Source organism: Ursus americanus, chromosome 10 (genome assembly GCF_024610735.1).
Source record: "Ursus americanus isolate L20-20 chromosome 10, mUrsAme1.1.p, whole genome shotgun sequence".
In the NCBI taxonomy this organism is placed as follows: Eukaryota; Metazoa; Chordata; class Mammalia; order Carnivora; family Ursidae; genus Ursus; species Ursus americanus.
This window is the reverse complement of record NC_142136.1, coordinates 134,859-154,131: the sequence shown is the minus strand read 5'-3', so window position 1 is coordinate 154,131 and position 19,273 is coordinate 134,859. Positions and strand designations below refer to the sequence as shown.

The following is a 19,273-nucleotide window of genomic DNA, read 5'->3' as shown; positions in this document are numbered from 1 at the left end:
GGCAATTACAATCATGTTTCTACGAGGAAAATGCAGTACTACTAAAAAGTAATATTTTTAGTATTTTGTATACTAAATACTAAATTTTTAGTACTAAATACTAAATATTTAGTATACTTTTCATATACTTTTTAGTAATATGAGCAACACATAAGCTCAACTTGGGGAGCTAAGTGATTTCCTAAATGAAATGGCCATTGTATTAATCTGTTTCCCAGAGAAACTGAACCAATAGGAGAGAAGAGTGTGTGTGTGTGCATATATGATTTATTATAAGGAATTAGCTCATGTAGTTATGGAGGCTGAGAAATCCCGAGATCTGCAGTTGGCAAGCTGGAGACCTAGGAGGGTCAATGGTGTGAATTCCAGTCTGAGTTTGAGTCCCAAGGCAGAAGGTCAACGATTGTCTCAACTCAAGCAGTTAGGCAGAGAGCAAATTCTCTCTTACTCTACCTTTTTGTTCTGTTCAGGCCTCTAATGGATTAGATGAGGCCCACGTTGCGGGAGGGCAATCTGCTTTACTCAGTCTGCTGATTCAAATATTAATTTTATTGAAAACACCTCACGAACAGACCCAGAACCATGTTGGACCAAAGATATGGGTATCCTATGCTCCAGTCTAATTAACACATAAAACTAACCATCACAGGTGCTCAGGTGGAATCTGCTGATAGACCATTAGCTGACAGAGCATCGTACCCCAGCCTGGTCTGATGAGCATAACACGAAACATTCTCCTGTTGTTGAAAAGAACAAAGCAGTTCTGACAGGGAAAGATCTCTAATGTACACCAGGGAGCCAGGCAATTCTCAGAATAATGACATATTACATCACCCCTTTTTTGTAGAAAAGAGAAAGATATTTGTAAATATGTATATGTACATTCAAAGCTCAGGAAGGAGAGTATGAAGTGAACAGCAATCATTGACAGGGATTGTTTCTGGGAAGAGGTGAAGGGAAGGGAAAGATATAGGAGAAGAAATTTCAATGTGTTACCAGTGTATGTGTATGCACAGAAAGGAGATGGCAGATTACTCACGAAAGTGCTAAGAAGAGAATTTTTGAATGGATAGGATTCTCTACGGGAAGTTTTATGTTCTTTTCAGTTCTCTACATTTTCTTTCTTTCTTAGGCTTTTATATGTATAAAGGTTTTATCTACCTTTAAAAGGTAATAAACGTACATGTCTGAAATTCAAGGGGCACAAGAAGATACCCAGGGAAAGTCCTTTCTCACGGCTCCTCTCATAGCTTCCAGTGCTCATCCCAGAAGGCATTGCATTTGTGGCCAGTTTTCTGATTTGAGATAGTTTAAGGATCTAAGAGGTAGTTTAAGGATCTTACCTATTCTTTATTGTTAGTTTCCTATTTTACTCAAATGGATGCATATGAGAAATACTTCCTTATACCTTGCTTTTCCCCCCTTAATATATGTTGGAGATTGTTCCATAGTCATACACAGAACTGCCTTATTCTTTATTTTTTAAATTTTGTTTATATATTTTGAAGTTTATTTATTTATTTTTAAGTAATCTCTACACCCAACATGGGGCTTGAACTCACAACCCTGAGGTCAAGAGTTGCATGCTCTTCTGACTGAGCCAGTCAGGCGCCCCTGCCTTGTTCTTTTAAACAGCTGTACGGTGTTCCACGATGTGAGTACACTGTGCCTTCTTGAATGGGTTTCCTACGGGTCAGGTTATTAAAGTGTCCCTAACCTTCTGCTTCGACAGACAGTGCTATCACGACTATCCTTATAAAGCAGGTCATTCTGCACATGTGCAAAATGTATCTCTAGAAATGGAAACATTAGGGCAGAGTGTGTACATATTTAGTTTTGGAAGACATTCCAACTTGTTCACCATAGACAGTACACCAACATCACGCACAAAAATAGTGTATGAGAAAGCCTGTTTCCCCACAACCTTGCCAACAAAGCATCACCAATCTATTTGATCTTTGCTGATGTATGAAAAGTGGTATCCTACTATAATTTTAATTTTTATTATGATGGTGAGCTTTCTTTCATAATTCTAGAATCTATTTGCATGTCTTTCCCTGTGGAGTGTATTTTCAGTCATTTGTCCATTTAAATTCTTGAGCCATTGGTCTTTTTTTTTTTTTTAAAGATTTTATTTATTTGACAGAGAGAGCAAGAGCAAGAGAGAGAGAGAGAGCACGAGTGGGGCGGGGGAGCAGAGAGAGAGGGAGAAGTAGGCTCCCTGCTGCGTAGGGAGCCCGATGTTGGGCTCGGTCCCTAGACTTTGGGGTCATGACCTGAGCTGAAGGCAGACACTCAACTGACTGAGCTACCCAGGCGCCCCGAGCCATTGGTCTTTTTATAGTGGCTTTAATCTAAAGGAAATTAGCATCTTTTTTTTTTAAGATTTTATTTATATATTTGATAGAGAGAGAGACAGCCAGCGAGAGAGGGAACACAAGCAGGGGGAGCGGGAGAGGAAGAAGCAGGCTCATAGCGGAGGAGCCTGATGTGGGGCTCGATTCCAGAACGCCGGGATCACGCCCTGAGCCGAAGGCAGACGCTTAACAACTGAGCCACCCAGGCGCCCCGGAAATTAGCATCTTATGGTAGGTTTCCAGTTTATTTCTTGCTTGTCTTTTGACTTCATTTTCGGTTCAACCATCTATATTAATTTTGGGGGGGGGTAATGAGAATGCATTGCCTTTGCTTTATTATGAGGAGGAAAGTCTCCATCGTCACTTATGCGTCACCCGATTGTCACTTGGGTAGTACTGAGTGATCCCCCGCGGCCCCTCCACTCCCTCCTGAGTCCCGCGTCTTCGCAGTTGTTCACTGCACTTGCATATTCACACCTGTTTCCCTCCCGTCGACGGTACAAAGTTCTGTGCACTACCTCAGGTTGCTCTGTGAGGTAACTCTTTGAGGTAGTCCACAGCTTGTCAGAGAAGTTATTTTTACAGTCTTATTGAGCTCTATTTCACATACGGTAAAATGGAAAGCGTACAGTTCGTTCAGAGCTGTGCAAGAGTCGCTACAGTCCAGTTTAGACCACTGAGATCCCCGGTATGTGATCCACCCAAGCCCATCCCTCACTCCCGCCCCACAGCCAGCGCTGACCCTTCTCGGTGCATCGGCCTCTTCTGGGTACTTCATATACGTGTGCTGAAGAACACACTCCTCCGGGGCGTTGGCCAAGGCACGCAAGGAGATTTTATTCAGGGCAGGGGAGCTGTCACCACAGGTAGAGGGGCCACCGCGTGGAAACGAGCGGGGAGGACGAGAAGGCGGGCTCAACCCGCAGACAGCACAGGCAAGTGCAAATTCACGGCCAAGGAGCAGGGCGGGGGTCTCCGAATGGAAGGTTATCAAGAGGGAGCATCGTGGGTGGGGGGAGCGTTCTTGCCGAAGGAAGCGGGGGGGGGGGGGACGAGGAATCGGCCCGTAAACGAGGGTGAGCACACACGGAGGGGGGATTCTTGCTAAGATGGGACGAGGCACGACGGAGCACGAAGCCTCGGGGTGTCGAGGGAGGGGTTCAGCTGGCCCGGGCGAGTTTAGTCAGTGCGGGCGCCCCTGCAAGGGAGGCACGGCACAGGGGTCCCCGCCAGCGCAGGCGCGTCCACAATGACGTTCCACGGGGCGGACCCGGCCGCAGTCGGCCAGCCTCTGCCGTTCTCACTGGGTTTGGGTCACGGCTTCCTCTACCTGGGATTCTGCCGCAAGACGGCGCGACAGGGACACGCGGCGACCCCAGCAGCGCGCCCGGACTCGGCCTCAGAACTTCGAGGCCCGCGTCGCCGCCTACGCCCCAAGCCCGTCTGCGGCGGCCCCGCGGCCGGCCCTGAGCGCCTCTCGCCCGCCCCCAGAACGAGCATAGGAGTGAACGGCGCACGGACACAACGACGCGCCGCGCGACCAGGAACCTTGAGTGGGAAGGAAAGGCGTCCACGGTCCCCCAACCGCCCGCAACCCTAGGGCCAAGGGAACGTCTCGGAACCAACGGTGCGACCCTCGATTCTGGCGCCAGAGGGGACGCGTTTGCGAAGGACTTCCGGGGCGGGGTCTGGCCGGGAGCGGAAGATTCCGGGCGGTGCGCGGGGTCGGACGGCTGCTGAGCGGGCTTCGGGCGGGTTCGGTGGGCCGCGGGAAGGAGGGCACGCGCCGGGGCGGCGGACGGCGCTCGGTCGGACTCCCCGGCCGCGCGGCCATGAACCTGGAGCGGCTGCGGAAACGCGTCCGGCAGTACCTGGACCAGGTGGGCGGCCCGACCCGCGCCGGGACTCGTGAGGCAAACCGGCTCCGAGCGCTGGTCCGTAGAGGAGACTGTGGTCGCGGTCTTGGTGGCGCTTGGTCCGGCGGGGCATGGGCCTTCGCCCTGGGGTAAAGCCCCCGAAGGGAGGGGTCCAGCACCCCCACCCCCGCCTTCTGTGCAGCTGGGAGGATGAGGAACACGGGGGTGGACACCACCTAAGCGCCCCGCGAGCCTCGCATGTGCCCGGAGCCCCGCTCTGCAGCAGCCTAACTGCTGGGCGCAGAGCGGGCGCTCAGTGAAGTGGAGGGATTACTCCAGGAGGAAGGTTGCAGGGTGGCTTTTGAATTTAGCTAGTTAATAGAAAATTTTCAAGTTTTAGTTTTAATTCTTATTTGGCAGAATTTAAGTGAATAAAGGTACATATAACCGTGTTTTGTCGAGTCAGTACTTTAAAAAAGTTGACTGTATCCCCTGCCCTGCTCTCGAATGAACAGCAGTGTTGAAGAAGCGACTCCAGAATCAGCAAGGTCACTTAGTTTTTGTAAAGTTTATACTCTCCAAATAAGTCGGAAACCAAGAAGGGGGGGGGGAAGCGTATTCGATATGAAATGTTCACAATGGTGTGAAATGCTGCCAGATGCCTGCGTACATTGGAGGGCTGTATTTTGGTCAGTCAGTTGAATGGAATATGACGCCCCTGAGCACTTTCTTTGGAGCCCTGGGGACTAGTGAGCAATGAAAGGGGCCTGGTTTCCACTCTTGGGGCACTTAGAGTGAGCAGATGTGTAACCATTCCGTAAGCATTCCTCTTCCCAGATTGGCAATGGGGTTTCTAGTTTTCGTTGGAGAACTGAGAACCATTGCTAATGAAATACTGCAAAAGAATTGTTTAAATTTTCTAGTGTTTTAGATACCCGCTGATACATTTTTCCAATGTATAAGTTTAAAAAGAAATCCTACCTTCTTGAGCTGTAAATATCAAACAATGTTTTTATTGTACCACTGAACCAAAACTCACCTAGCTGAGATGTAAAATGAAGATATGATTGGTAGACCCCTGCTACATGTAAACAATTATTGTATTAAGATGTTGATTTACTATATGGCATTCTAATAATACTAGATATCTGTTTAAAACTATTGAAATAACAGTGCAGTTACTTTTTTTTTTTTAATATAGCAACAGTATCAAAGTGCTCTATTTTGGGCAGATAAAGTAGCTTCACTCTCTCATGGTAAGTGACAACTTCTATTTTTTTTCTGATTTCTATATTTTAAAAACCTTTCTATTTTTCCTTGTACCTCTGACCATTTGTGTGATTTTTCCCTTCCAGAGGAGCCCCAGGACATTTATTGGTTGGCTCAGTGTCTTTACCTAACAGCACAGTATCATAGAGCAGCTCATGCGCTTCGCTCACGGAAACTGGACAAAGTAAGTGTCGGTGTGAACTCTACAACTTGCCAAAGCTTTTCAAAACTGTCATTAGATTAAATGTCAGAATTATTTAAAAGGATTCAGGTTTTTTTACTGAATGTGGAGAAATTTTCTTGCTCCTAATCTCAGTCATTTTTGCCCCCTCAGTCTAAGTTTTGCCCCCTCAGTCACTAAGTTTTGAAAATTATGTTTTCTAAATAACTCTGAAATTATGGATATTCCTTTCCATCTCATTACTGCTCATACCTGTCAGGTCTTTAATTTGCCTCTCTTGTCTCTTTTCTCTAGTAACATCTTTCCCACTCTACTTTCCCTCTCTTTTTAACTATCTTTTAAACCGTTACAAGGGTAATCTTCCCAAAACACAGAAACGCAGGCCGATTATAGCACTCACGGTATCTCTCAGTGATCTCCCATCACCCACAGGGTAAAATTAGATGCATCAGTAGGCATCAAAGGTCTTTTAAGATTTCTCTGCAGTCTGTGTGGAACCCAGCACCACCACCAGTACATGTAACACACACCCCAGTTGTGCTGACTACTTGCAGGCCCTTGGACTTGTGACAGCTGTTCATGCCTAGTGCCTGGAATGCTGGCCAGCCTCTCACTTTTCTCTCTCTTGCACATGTTTTCTTTAACTGGCTAGTATTTCTCACGTCCTTCTTTCAGAGTTTAGGTAGTTTATATCTTATGTAGTGCTGTGTCTTATGTCTTCCTGCCGTAACCTCCTTGAGGGCAGATCCTTACTCCTTTGTTTTTTTTTTTTTTACTCTTTTATTTTACTTTTTTTAAAAAAAGATTTTATTTATTTATTTATTTCAGAGTGCGTGTGCGTGCAGGCATGGGGGGGGGCGGGGCAGAGGGAGAAGCAGACTTCCTACTGAGCAGGGAGCCCGATGCAGGACTCTTATCCCAGGCCCCTTGGATCATGACCTGAGCTGAAAACAGACGCTTGACTGACTGAGCCACTCAGGCGCCCCTCCTTACTCCTTTTTGAATCCTTGCTGCCTAGTAAACAGTAGATCCACAATGAGTATGAGTTAAAAAGACTGGATTTGGGTTTTCTGCAACAGTAAAAGGACAAATTATGAAAGTAGATTCCTTCATTTTATGCTTATACTTTTTTAGAATGAGGTGTATGTTATCTTGATCTCTTTTTTAATAGATTAATTTCTTTCCTAGCTGTATGAAGCATGTCGCTACCTTGCAGCTAGATGCCATGTAAGTTTGCTCTCTGTTTCAGTTTTCTTTGGTAAAAGTTTAATTATATGAATGTTATACATCCCTTACACATGTGTACAGATTCTGGTGATCGAGCTTGGCAGATTAGTAATAGTCTTTTCTTTAATATTGTTTGCTATAAAATATTGATGCTCCATTTACTGGAATCTGACATGCATGAAGAAGAGTCTGCTTTAGAATTCTAAATTTTAAACTCTACATTTTAAATTTAGGTCATGAGTGGGTATGATATTTTATTACCCTTTTCAAATCTGCGGTACTCGTGTGTATGTCTAGTCTTCGAAGCTGCGGGTGGTAAAAAGTGTTTCTGGCCTTTACACAGTATGCTGCAAAGGAGCATCAGCAGGCTCTCGATATTCTTGATCTGGAGGAGCCAATCAACAAAAGGTTATTTGAGAAATACTTGAAGGATGAAAGTGGCTTGAAAGACCCCTCCAGTGACTGGGAAATGTCACAGTCTTCGGTGAGTTGTGCTGCAGTAAGCATGCTTGAGTAACATCAGTAAGAATTACTCACATGACATGGCAAACATGAACCACCTTCTTTTATTTGAGTATAACCATGTTAAAACAGTCTGGTTCCCAACTACTTGCCACTGAAACACAAAAAGATTCTGAGACATTTCGGAGTCCTTAGTTGGAAACTGTAGTTATGTCTTCATTGCTTGAATCTGAAATAGGCTGACTTGAGATTTTTCTTCTTATTTTTGATACCTTAAACTACTCCCACAGGTGGAATACCCTTTCCCCATCTTACGGTGTTGCGACCCCTACCCCATGAACTCTTGATTACTTTAGTTTTCTTCTTTCCGGGGAGTGGTTTGGTATTACTATTTATGTTATTTTGAATATTTCAGTCTGTATACTTCATATCTGCCTGAAATCGCAAATTCCTTATTGGCAGAGATTATATAATGTAACGTAACAAATAATATTCACAGTCAGATTACTAATCTGGACATCTGGACTGTTTTTTTGTTTGTTTGTTTGTTTGTTTGTTTTAACAGCCTTCTTGAGGTACCTATTTATGTGCTAAGAAGCACATTCATTTTTCTGCTTAGAAAGGTATTTATGAGGGAGCTTGGTATTACCATTATTATTTTTGGACTGCTTATCCACTAATTTACCTGCTAAGAAAAGCATAGTTTATTTGTAATGTGCTATTATTTTATAAAATCACTTTTTTTTTTTTTTTACAAGTCATAGGATACTGAATAGGTCTAAAATTTTCTTGTTATATCCTTTAATATTTTTAGGTTTGGATTTTCTCAATCTTCTTTGCCCTTTACCCATTTTAGCCACCCATCTCTGGATCATCTATAAGTTTAGTTAAGAGTTTCTTGAGGGTCAGAGTCTGAATATAAGTTGGATTACTGTATCCTCTTGTTAGTGGTAGTAGTGCAGTGGCTACTGTGTGAACACCTTAACATGTGCTAGCTATGCAGAGAACCATCACCTGTAGTGCTCAAGGCCTTGTAAGTTAGATGAGAGAAGGAAACTTGTCTGGGGTCACTAGTAAGCATCAGACCTGGGATTTGAACTCAGATCTGTCCAGTCCTATAAATCCATGATCATTGTGCTATGTTGCTTCATTTTCCCATATTAACTAAGATCCTTTCATTGAGATCTGCCTGTCAAACTGAGTTTAATATTTGTGTGCTGTTTGCTATCTAAATCATTACCGTCTTTTATACAGAACAGATAAGGAACAAAGTAACAATGACATGTTCTCTATAAAGATTGTTGAAATGAGAAGAGCCTAGGAGAGATAGATTAGAGAAGTTTTACTTTGCTTTCCTGTTTCTGTTAATTTATACCGTCTTGACGGTTGTGGGGTGGAACAAATCCTTTTAGAGGTTAAGAAAAGTCTCAGTGTTCAGACAGTATGTAAATTTTTTTTTTTTTTTTGAAGATTTTATTTATTTGTTAGAGAAAGCACAAGAGTGGGGAGGGTTAGAGGGAGAAGCAGACTCGCCATTGACCGGGGAGCCTGATGTGGGACTCGATCCTGGGATTCCAGGATCATGACCTGAGCCAAAGGCAGACCCTTAACCGATTGAGCCACCCAGGTGCCCCTATATAGTTCTTGATCCAAAGTTCAGTTTAGAAGTATTGATTTGTGTTTGACTCATCATTTTTTCAACAGATAAAGAGTTCTATTTGTCTCCTACGAGGGAAGATCTACGATGCCCTGGATAATCGAGCCCTAGCTACCTATAGCTACAAAGAAGCTTTGAAGCTCGATGCCTACTGTTTTGAAGCATTTGATCTTTTAACATCACATCACATGTTGACAGCCCAAGAAGGTTTGGAAACTCAGGTGTTTTCATGTTTAGCACAATTAATATTGTTTAGAATTTTTTTCCTCTGAAATCTGTAGAACCAAGAGCAGACTATATGCAGGTTTAAATAGACCTGTTAACTTCCTTAGCATCTTCAAATGTGGAGCACATTGCAAAGGACAGTAGTGTACAGTGTCCCTTGCTATCAGAATCTTTAGGGGTTTTGATGTGATAAGACCATCAGAGGTGCCCAGCGTGCCAGCACCTCAAAGCCCTGAGGGGCTTTAAAAACATCAGTATGCAGGTCCCAACTCCAGGCAAGTGGAATAGAATCTCTGGTCTTGGCGCCCTGGCATCAGATGTATTACAGCTCTCGGATGACCCTAAGGCACAACTAGGGCTGAGACCCACAGACCTAGTATGTGAGCAGTAATGTGAGGGGGATATATGCAAGAAACGGAGAGAAAGTGGGGTTGTGGTATTAATGGGGTTCAAGCATAGTTTAGCCTAGTGCAGTGGTTCTCAGCCAGGTTGATTTTGCCCTGTATGGGCATTTTTCAAATTGGCATGGGAGTGCAAGGTTGCTACTAGCATCTAGTTTTTAGAGATCAGAGATCCTGCTAACCATCCTGTGGTGCTCAGGATAGCCAGCATGACAGAATTGTCCACACAGGGTGAGGTTGGGAAACCAGCCTGTTGGTCCTCGCATCTGGTCGTGACCAGCATCGCCTAAAAGGCTTCATGGCTCAGCCCTCCAGGTGGTTCTTATCACCTGGGTCTGGAACCACTGTCTTGGTTTTTCTTATACATTTTGATCTTTTTATTTTCTCTTTTGAGTTTGATTTACTTAGACCAAGAATTATAGAAGAATATTTTTCACTGCTGATGTTTTTTCCCCCATAAATATTGTGAGGACATTCTTTTTTCTTAACATTTTTAAGAAAAAGAACTTCTTGAATCACTACCTCTTAGCAAGCTCTGTACTGAAGAACAGGAATTGCTACGCTTTCTCTTTGAGAACAAATTAAAAAAGGTAAGTAAAAACACATAGTATTTGCTTTATGTAAATATTTCACTAAATTTGGTCTCCGTTCTTCTACTAGTTAAATTTTTAAAAGTTAATTTTTATTAATTTAGCGTATTTGCAAGAATAAATTTCAGTTACTTAAAATATATGATACGATCCTAAAAAAGTTTCCAAAACATGTCTTTCTCCTAGGGACTCCTAAAAGATTGAACTATCGCATAAATGGGGTGATGTTGTATGAAAATGAGGATTTTTTTCTTATGTTTCCTGAACTTGTAATTTGTAAAATACTTCCTACCCTGGAGTTCCGTGATAAAATTGAGAAGAGAGTTGAGCTAATTGAGAGGAGGACGGATGAGACAGGAAGTTAGAGCTTTCAGAGGCTCCCACCAGCCTTGTGCAAACCCGAGCCCTTGGGCCAGATGAGTCTGCCATTTGATTTGTGCTGCTCACCGAGTTCACGTTTACCTTTCTCTCTGTTGCAGTATAATAAACCTAGTGAAACTGTCCTCCCTGAGTCTGTAGATGGTTTGCAAGAGAATCTGGATGTGGTAGTGTCGTTAGCTGAAAGACATTATTATAACTGTGATTTTAAAATGTGCTACAAGCTTACTTCTGTGTAAGTATATCTACTCATTTCTGTGTAGGAACGTAGAGTCCAGTCCCTTTTTACCTAAGAAGGGTGCGGGACTGCTTTCTGAGTAATCTTGAGCTAATTGGTGATGACTTAAGTTGCCTTTACCTTTCACAGAGTACTAGAGGGGTTACTGTGGTCTGAAGAGCGATTTACAGGCACAGTTTATGTACACTGTAGCTTCATTCCATTGTCTGGGGAATAGACGTGCCCCTAATTTGTCTTATAATTTTCAAGTTTGAAAATACCATTCTGGCACATAGTCTTATAAAATCCATTCTTTTTTTTTAAAATTTTTTAAATTTATTTACTTTTTTATTATGTTATGTTAGTCACCATACAGTACACCATTAGCTTTTGATGTAGTGTTCCATGATTCATTGCGTATAACACCCAGTGCTTCATGCAATACGTGCCCTCCTTAATACCCTTCACCAGGCTAGCCCATCTCCCCACACCCCCTCCCTTCTTAAACCCTCAGTTTGTTTCCCGGAGTCCATAGTCTCTCGTGGTTCATATCCCCCTCTGTTTACCACCCCCCTTCATTTTTCCCTTCCTTCTTCTAACGATCTCCCTGCTATTCCTTATGTTCCACAAATGAGTGAAACCATATGATAATTGTCTTTCTCTGCTTGACTTATTTCACTTAGCATAATCTCCTCCAGTCCTGTCCATGTTGATGCAAATGTTGGGTAATCGTTCTTTCTGATGGCTGAGTAATATTCCATTGTATCTATGAACTACATCTTTATCCATTCTCTGTTGAAGGACATCTTGGCTCTTTCCACAGTTTGGCTAGTGTGGACAATGCTGCTATGAACATTGGGGTGCATATGGCCCTTCTCTTCACTATGTCTGTATCTCGGGTAAATACCGAGTAGTGCAATTACTGGGTCATAGGGGAGCTCTATTTTTAATTTTTTGAGGAACCTCCACACTGTTTTCCAAAGTGGCTGTACCAGCTTACATTCCCACCAACAGTGTAAGAAGGTTCCCCTTTCTCCACATCCTCTCCAACACTTGTTTCCTGTCTTGCCAATTTTTGCCATTCTAACTGGTGTAAGGTGGTATCTCAATGTGGTTTTGATTTGACTTTCCCTGATGACTAATGATACTGAACATTTTTTCATGTGTCTGTTAGCCATTCGTATGTCTTCATTGGAAAATTGTCTGTTCATATTTTCTGCCCATTTATTTATTTGATAATTTGTTTCTTGGGTATTGAGTTTGAGAAGTTCTTTATAGATCTTGGATACCAGCCTTTTATCTGTAGTGTCATTTGCAAATATCTTCTCCCATTCTGTGGGTTTCCTCTTTGTTTTGTTGACTGTTTCCTTTGCTGTGCAGAAGCTTTTTATCTTGATAAAATCCATTCTTTGTTAAAGTAGGGACTAGTAAAATCCTCTAGATACTGGTTGCTCAGTCAGGCTCACTAACTAGCCAGGCCATATCCTCCCATACTAGTTTTCAAATGTACACAATTCAAACTTGTCTCTTAGCTAAATTACGTATGCTGTTTTTAATGTATGTGCTGCTGAAGTGAGCACACATATGCTATTTTTTTTTTTTAAGATTTTATTTATTTATTCGACAGAGAGAGAGACAGCAGCGAGAGAGGGAACACAAACAGGGGGAGTGGGAGAGGAAGAAGCAGGCTCATAGAGGAAGAGCCTGACGTGGGGCTCGATCCCAGAACTCCGGGATCACGCCCTGAGCCGAAGGCAGACGCTTAACCGCTGTGCCACCCAGGCGCCCCCACATATGCTATTTTTAACAGATCTTTGGGGTTGCTTAAAATACTTGATTTTACAAAAACTTTGACAAATGCTTACGATCTCTTTAATATTTCATATTGCTTTTAATCCTTCTAAATAATTGGATTGCTTATTTTATGTGTTATAGTTCTATTGATTTGAAATAAATATGTGATAGTGTTTATTTTTATACCTAATAAATGAACCCGAATTTTCCCTTTCTTTTATAAGATAATTATAACCTTAACTGTGCCAACCTGAAGATGAAGTAAGAAAGTATTGTAACGCACAGTATTTTACATAATGCTATAATGAGTATTTAGACATAGCTAATTTTAATGAGTTATGTTCTGTTACATACTGCTTCTGATGTAGTAAATGTGTTGCTTTGACTTTCAGAGTAATGGAGAAAGATCCTTTCCATGCAAACTGTTTACCTGTACATATAGGGACACTTGTGGAGCTGAATAAAGCAAATGGTAAAATTTTTTTTTAATTAAAATAATTGTTGGGGCATCTGGGTGGCTCACTTGGTTGAGCGTCCGACTCTTGACTCAGCTGAGTTCTTGATCTCAGGGTCGTGAGTTCAGGACCTGTGTTGGACTCCACACTGGGTGTGGAGCCTACTTAAAATAACAGATAATATAATAATTGTTAAGAGATGTCTGGGTGGCTCAGTTGGTTAAGTGTCTGCCTTCGGCTCGGGTCATGATCCCAGCGTCCTGGGATCAAGCCCTGCGTTGGAGAGCTTCCTTCTCCCTCTGCCTGCCGCTCCCCCTGCTCGTGCATACGTTCTCTATCTCTGGCAAATAAATAAATAGAATCCTTAAAAAATATAATAATTGTTAAGACAAAAAAAATTTCTGTAACTGGGAGTTTTGTCTCATAAATCCTGGATAATTGAGATTGCAGGTGACAACATAATGGAGTTCTCCAATAAAAGTAATAACTAGGGTAAGAAAGGTTTATCAAAATGACTGAGGGTCAATTCTGTTATGCCACCAGAACACTATTTCTTTATCCCTGCCTCCTTTTCTCAAATGTAGTTTGTGCTTTAGGTTACATAAGCTTTAGAGTACTGGGGGGCAGTTTTTCCGTTTTTCCTTTTTTCCTTTTTTTTTGTAAAATCCGTAAGAATATTGATAAGACAGCAGGCAGTAACTGTTTAGAAACTGGAGGGGGGTAGAATTTTTTGCTTGTGCTTTCTGTATTTTAACATTTCAGAAACATTGTTACGTTTGGATGATATTTGCCCTTAAATCTTTTAAACTGAATAATGAACTCTGTCAGGAGTGTAGAAAGCCAGACACTCCCAGTTCCAAACCCCTGCTGCTCAGAGTGTGGTCTATGGACCATCAGCATCACATCTGCCGGAGCTTGTTGCGGACGCGGTCACAATGGCTGTCCTGGTCTGATGAGTCCGAGTCTGCACGTAGGAAACGTCATCATGGCGTGCTAGGATTTACACATTACTCAAGAAATCATCTTGCTGATTTGATAAACTTGAAAGTTTGGTTACTCACATTGGTTGTGGGTGGTTGAGATGGTCCATAATAAGGCCATGGAGTGAGAGACATCAGTTTTTAAGATAGGTGCTTCTTTCTTTTTTTTTTTTTTTAAAGATTTTATTTATTTATTTGACAGAGACAGCCAGCGAGAGAGGAAACACAGGCAGGGGGAATGGGAGAGGAAGAAGCAGGCTCCCAGTGGAGGAGCCTGATGTGGGGCTCGATCCCAGAACTCCAGGATCCCGCCCTGAGCCGAAGGCAGACGCTTAACGACTGAGCCACCCAGGCGCCCCTAAGATAGGTGCTTCTTAAGCACCATGATGTGCTCTGTCCTGTGCCACTCATCCGGTTTTCCAGCCACTCAGAAGCACTTAGCACCCACTTATGGGGTCAGGAGTCAGGGCGGGGGGAAGTGAATGAAACAGCTGTAGCAGCTGCCCCGTGCAGTTTGTATATCTCATTAGGTGAAAAAAAGAAAAGTATGAAATTACTGCTGTGAGAACAAAGTCTGATTGTGGAGAGTTTAACTGAAGGAAAGTCATATCTTAAAATTCATTGGATATAATTGTTTTTTTTTTTCTTTTTCTTTAATGTAGAACTTTTCTATCTTTCTCATAAGTTGGTGGATCTATATCCTAGTAATCCTGTAAGTAAATGTATACCTTTTTTTCTTAGGGTGTTTTTTTTTTTTTTTAATACCTGAACCTTAAAAAAATACTTAACTGGTGTTTTTAAGTAGTAGCTTATATTTAAATTCAAGTGAATAATGTTTTATTTCAAGGTGTTGGAGGAGAACCTCCTAGTGCTATGATAATTACAAGCAGTGTTAACTTTTTCAGTCCACGAAAGTTTTTTTTTTCTTTTTTTAAGTATCTACAAACAATAGCTTAAGACAAAAATCCTTTTTTTTCCGGTTATAGAAATTATATATGCTTCTTTTAAAATACTTGACATACAGAAAAATAAAATGTTGAAAGTGTAAGTCCTACTCTCACCTCTTGGGAGTAATGATTTTTCACATTGCATGTGTAAGATACCTTGTTGAACTGTGTAATGATTGAATCCTTGTGTCTCCCATACTGCTGTGGATCACAGCCAGGACCCAGAAATTGAAACTGGAATCAGGAACTATGTCTTTAGAGACAGAAGTCAGGATCAAGGCCTAAGGCTCACACAAGAATCTGTACCCTAGGCCAGTGTGAAAATAATTTAGAAAGAGGCAAAACCAGTGTAAGAGAAGTCAGCTAATGAGGCCGATCCTGGTTAGTGCCTGCTTAGAGCCAGGTTCATGCCAGGGAACACGATTCAGGCTTGTGTTTGAACTAAGCATTTAGGGGTCTCATCTTCTATCGAATGCAGGGACATCGTTGAAGGCACTGTGAGGAAGAATCTGTTCTTTTTCACCTAGGACTTAATACCCTGTCTCAGAGAATTTTCTAACTTGAATAACTTGAACTAGAACATGTGATGGAGCATCTAGTCCACTCTCTGGCCTAATATGTTAGAGATTTCCAGTTGCAAGTTAAGCAGCTTCGGTCACAATAAATTTTGAACTTTGTAGGTGTCTTGGTTTGCAGTGGGATGCTACTATCTCATGGTTGGTCATAAAAATGAACATGCCAGAAGATATCTCAGGTATGAATCTGTTGTCTTCCTCCATCTGTAATAAGCTTATAGGAAGTGTTTTCTTGTTCATCCTTTTCAATACAATAATTAGTTAAATAATTGAAAAGCAGTATGAAAGAATGATTTCTTTAGCAGATTCAGTTCAGTTGTGTCAATTATGTACCTTTTTACAAGATGTCATGAGGGGAGATGATTAAAGTCAGTGGTGTCGACCTTGTTCTCGAGAACTTAGGATATATTTATTATTTGTAAATCAGAAAAAATATGAAACAATGTAATTTGAAACCTGTTTTTCATTTATGGAGATACTATTAATCTTTTAGGACTTTTTGTTAACAGTTGTGAAATTACATGAAACCACGTGAGATTAGGATCACTAAATGTGTCTGTAGAACAGAATTCTTGGCATAGTGAACTGGTTTATAACAAGAATCTGCTGTGGTCTTAGCTTGAGGGACTCCATGCAACCCAGTCAAGCTCCTTAACCAGTATTATTCAATTATGCAAGTACAGAAAAATGTCTAGTGTGGGAAGAATTACTAGAGATTTAAAATATTGTAACAACTGATTTCTTCCACGTGAACAAAATAGAAAATGGCTCCTAAGGGAAAGTGTATAAACTTTGGACCCAGATTTGAATTCAAATGCAAGTCCTGCCACTTACTAGCTGTAATTCCTTGGGAAAGTTAATTTCTCTGACCCTCTCTCTTCTTTAAAAATGGGAATGATCCAATACTTGTATCCCAGGCTCGTTAGTAAAACCAGGAGGATGACATGTAAGGATCTTTCACTAGGAAAAAAATAGGGAGGAATTCTCTGGTTAGTTGAGTCTTATGCATTTTAGAAGAACTTGTACTTTTTCGTGGAGTAGGAAGGTGTGCTTCTCTGATTAAGTGATGGACTCGACATGAAACATTTGAGTGGTAGAAAACGTAGAAAATAAAATGCTGGGAAATGGGAATCTCATCCTTTATGTTTTCCATATTTTATGGTATGGGTCACCAGTGTGTCTGCTGACCGGAGATTACTTACGACTGTTTGAGACCGTGCAGTTCAATCTGCAGAACCAGAGTGACTCTCTTACCACCATCCATGGGACGTCACTTAATCTTCCCCGGCTCAGTATCCTTATGTTTAAAATATAATGATTTATCTTGCAAGTTACTAGGATTAGGTGATGCATATAAGGCCTCTAACATGGTGTCTCAATAAAGGCTTGCTGCCACCACCGTTGGTGAAACAAAGCTCCTGGATTAAGTTATATTTGTCAATTCTGTACAGGTTGCCAGTGGGTTATCATACCTAAAAAGTTATGGACCTCTCAAAATTTCTTAAAATTTTGCTTGTACTATTAAGCATTGTTTTATTTGAAATAACACAATTGCTATACAAGTATTCAATATGTTGAGAGCTCATTTGTTCTAATACCCTCGAAGCCATCAGTTTATATAAGATTAACAATTGAAGAATGAGTGTATGACTAGAATGACATCTCTTTTTTCAGCAAAGCGACAACACTTGAGAAGACTTACGGGCCGGCGTGGGTGGCATACGGGCACTCGTTTGCAGTGGAGAGCGAGCACGACCAGGCCATGGCTGCCTACTTCACAGCTGCACAGCTGATGAAAGGGTACGGCAGAGCACGCGGTCAAATCCACAGAGGGTTGCTCTTGCTCACAAGATGACGATTCCCTTGTTACTGCCACCGCCATCTAGTCGCTGAACTAAACAAAAATACCATACTTGTGTCCTGTTAATAGCTTATGATCGTAAAGTAACTGTGGAAATTGAGGGAAGGAGAGGCTGGTGTAGTGATTTTGTCTGGCTGCTCACCTTAACCAATACAGAAGGGAATGAAGCTGAGGGAAGAGATGAGGCTAGAAGCTCCTTCTCACGTGCTCATGCAAGAATGAAAGTATTCATGCGCAAATTGTTATTTATATCCTGTTTAAGTCCAAAAGGTATTTGCTGTGGGCTTATTGGACTGTACTTGCCAGTGTTCTAGATTTATGTCAATATTAAGTGTATTGATACTCAGTGGCGTAAGTGTGCCCTAAGAGTATCATACTTTGGGGAATGAAGTGTTGCTGTTATTCCTGTCCACTCTCTTTGGACTCACCTAGCCCTAGCCCTAGGCCTGCCGAGCAGTGTTTGTTTTTTGTGGGCCACCTCCATCTCTGGAGAGGTAGGTAGTAGGCGTGCAGTAGGTCACACTGCCTGATGATCTTGGCAAAGTATGTATCCTCTTGAAAAATAGGTGTAATCGCAGTACTTATTCCTGGGAGTAGTTCCTGGGAGTGATGGAGACAATACCAGTTAAAGACTTTGAACAGTACCTGACGTGCAGAAAGCACTCAGTAAAAGCTGCCTTAATTTGTTTGTTTGTAGTATTCAGGAGTGGGATCATATACTCATTTACACTGAATGTTCTCTCGTTAGGGTTAGCCCTCTTCAGACTGTCAGACTTATTTTGGCGCCCAGTTCTGCATCTAAATTATTAATGATGCCCAGATTTTTTTCAGTTCTATTAGATTTGGCGTATGTGACTTTTATATCTAACTTGTCATCCATGTATATATTGTAAAGTTTCACTCCCTAACTGCATTAGTCTCCTCAGACTGCCTTACCAAAGTGCCATAGACAGGATGATTTGAAGAAAGAAAATGTATTTTCTTTTTTTTTTCTTTTTTTCTTTTTTAAATTTTTTTATTTCCATGAGAGAGAGTGCGTGCAGTAGAGAGAGCATGAGTACTGCGGAGGGGCAGAGGGAGAAGCAGGCTCCCTGCCTAGCAGGGAGCCCGAAGTGGGGCTCGATCTCAGGACCCTGAGATCATGACCCGAACCAAAGACAGACGTTCAACTGACTGAGCCACCCAGGTGCTCTGAAAATGTATTTTCTCACCACTCCAGAGGCTGGGAAGTCACTTGTTAAAGTGCTGGCCCATTCAGTCCGTGGTGAGGGTGCTCTTCCTAACTTGCAGATGGCCATCTTCTCACTGTGTCCTCATATGGCAGGGAGAGAACCCTGGTCTCTTCCTTTCACAGGGGTTCCAGCCCTATTGTGTCATGTCCTCACCCTTATGACCTCATTTAACCTTTATTTAATTTCCTCACAGGCCTTCTCCAAATGTAGTCACATTGGGGTAGGGCTTAACATGAATTTGGTCAAGGCAGGGGGCATTTAAATTCAGTCTTAATACCAACATACTAGAAACAAGCCTCCAGAGGTGCCTGGGTGGCTCAGTCAGTTAAGTTTCTGCCTTTGGCTCAGGTCATGATCTCAGGGTCCTGGGATCCAGCCTCACGTTGAGGCTCCCTGCTCAGCAGGGAGTCTGCCCCTCCCTCTTCCTCTGCCCCTCTCCTACCCCTTCAAATAAATAAAATCTTTAAAAAAAAAATAATCCTCCAGGTTAAAATTGTTCATCCAATTATTGATTTGCCCAAATGGTCCTTGATACCCAGTCCAGGATTCTCCAATTTATCCACGAAAATGTGTAAGACTTTTCCAGTGCTTTGCTGAAGCTTGGTTCCC

At 42.1% G+C, this 19,273-nt stretch overlaps 2 protein-coding genes across 3 annotated transcripts in view; both read left to right on the top strand.

Moving 5' to 3' along the window:
- CFAP97D2 (CFAP97 domain containing 2) overlaps positions 1 to 3,859 on the top strand; it is a 48,061-nt gene extending 44,202 nt beyond the window's left edge. The window contains exon 4 of the mRNA XM_087865290.1: positions 3,706 to 3,859. Within this exon, the coding sequence (XP_087721416.1) occupies positions 3,706 to 3,859 (154 nt within the window). The remainder of the gene's footprint in view (positions 1 to 3,705) is intronic.
- A 163-nt stretch (positions 3,860 to 4,022) lies between these two features.
- The window catches only part of CDC16 (cell division cycle 16), a 30,112-nt gene continuing 14,861 nt past the window's right edge, over positions 4,023 to 19,273 (top strand). The window contains exons 1-12 of one of the 2 annotated variants that reach the window (XM_045772929.2): positions 4,023 to 4,291; positions 5,415 to 5,469; positions 5,569 to 5,666; positions 6,852 to 6,890; positions 7,234 to 7,374; positions 9,057 to 9,216; positions 10,134 to 10,225; positions 10,705 to 10,838; positions 13,007 to 13,086; positions 14,712 to 14,761; positions 15,677 to 15,750; positions 17,246 to 17,371. In XM_045772929.2, coding sequence (XP_045628885.1) covers positions 4,190 to 4,291; positions 5,415 to 5,469; positions 5,569 to 5,666; positions 6,852 to 6,890; positions 7,234 to 7,374; positions 9,057 to 9,216; positions 10,134 to 10,225; positions 10,705 to 10,838; positions 13,007 to 13,086; positions 14,712 to 14,761; positions 15,677 to 15,750; positions 17,246 to 17,371 — 1,151 coding nt within the window. In that variant the 5' untranslated portion in view covers positions 4,023 to 4,189. The remainder of the gene's footprint in view (positions 4,292 to 5,414; positions 5,470 to 5,568; positions 5,667 to 6,851; positions 6,891 to 7,233; positions 7,375 to 9,056; positions 9,217 to 10,133; positions 10,226 to 10,704; positions 10,839 to 13,006; positions 13,087 to 14,711; positions 14,762 to 15,676; positions 15,751 to 17,245; positions 17,372 to 19,273) is intronic. The other variant, XM_045772930.2, reaches the window with a different exon arrangement.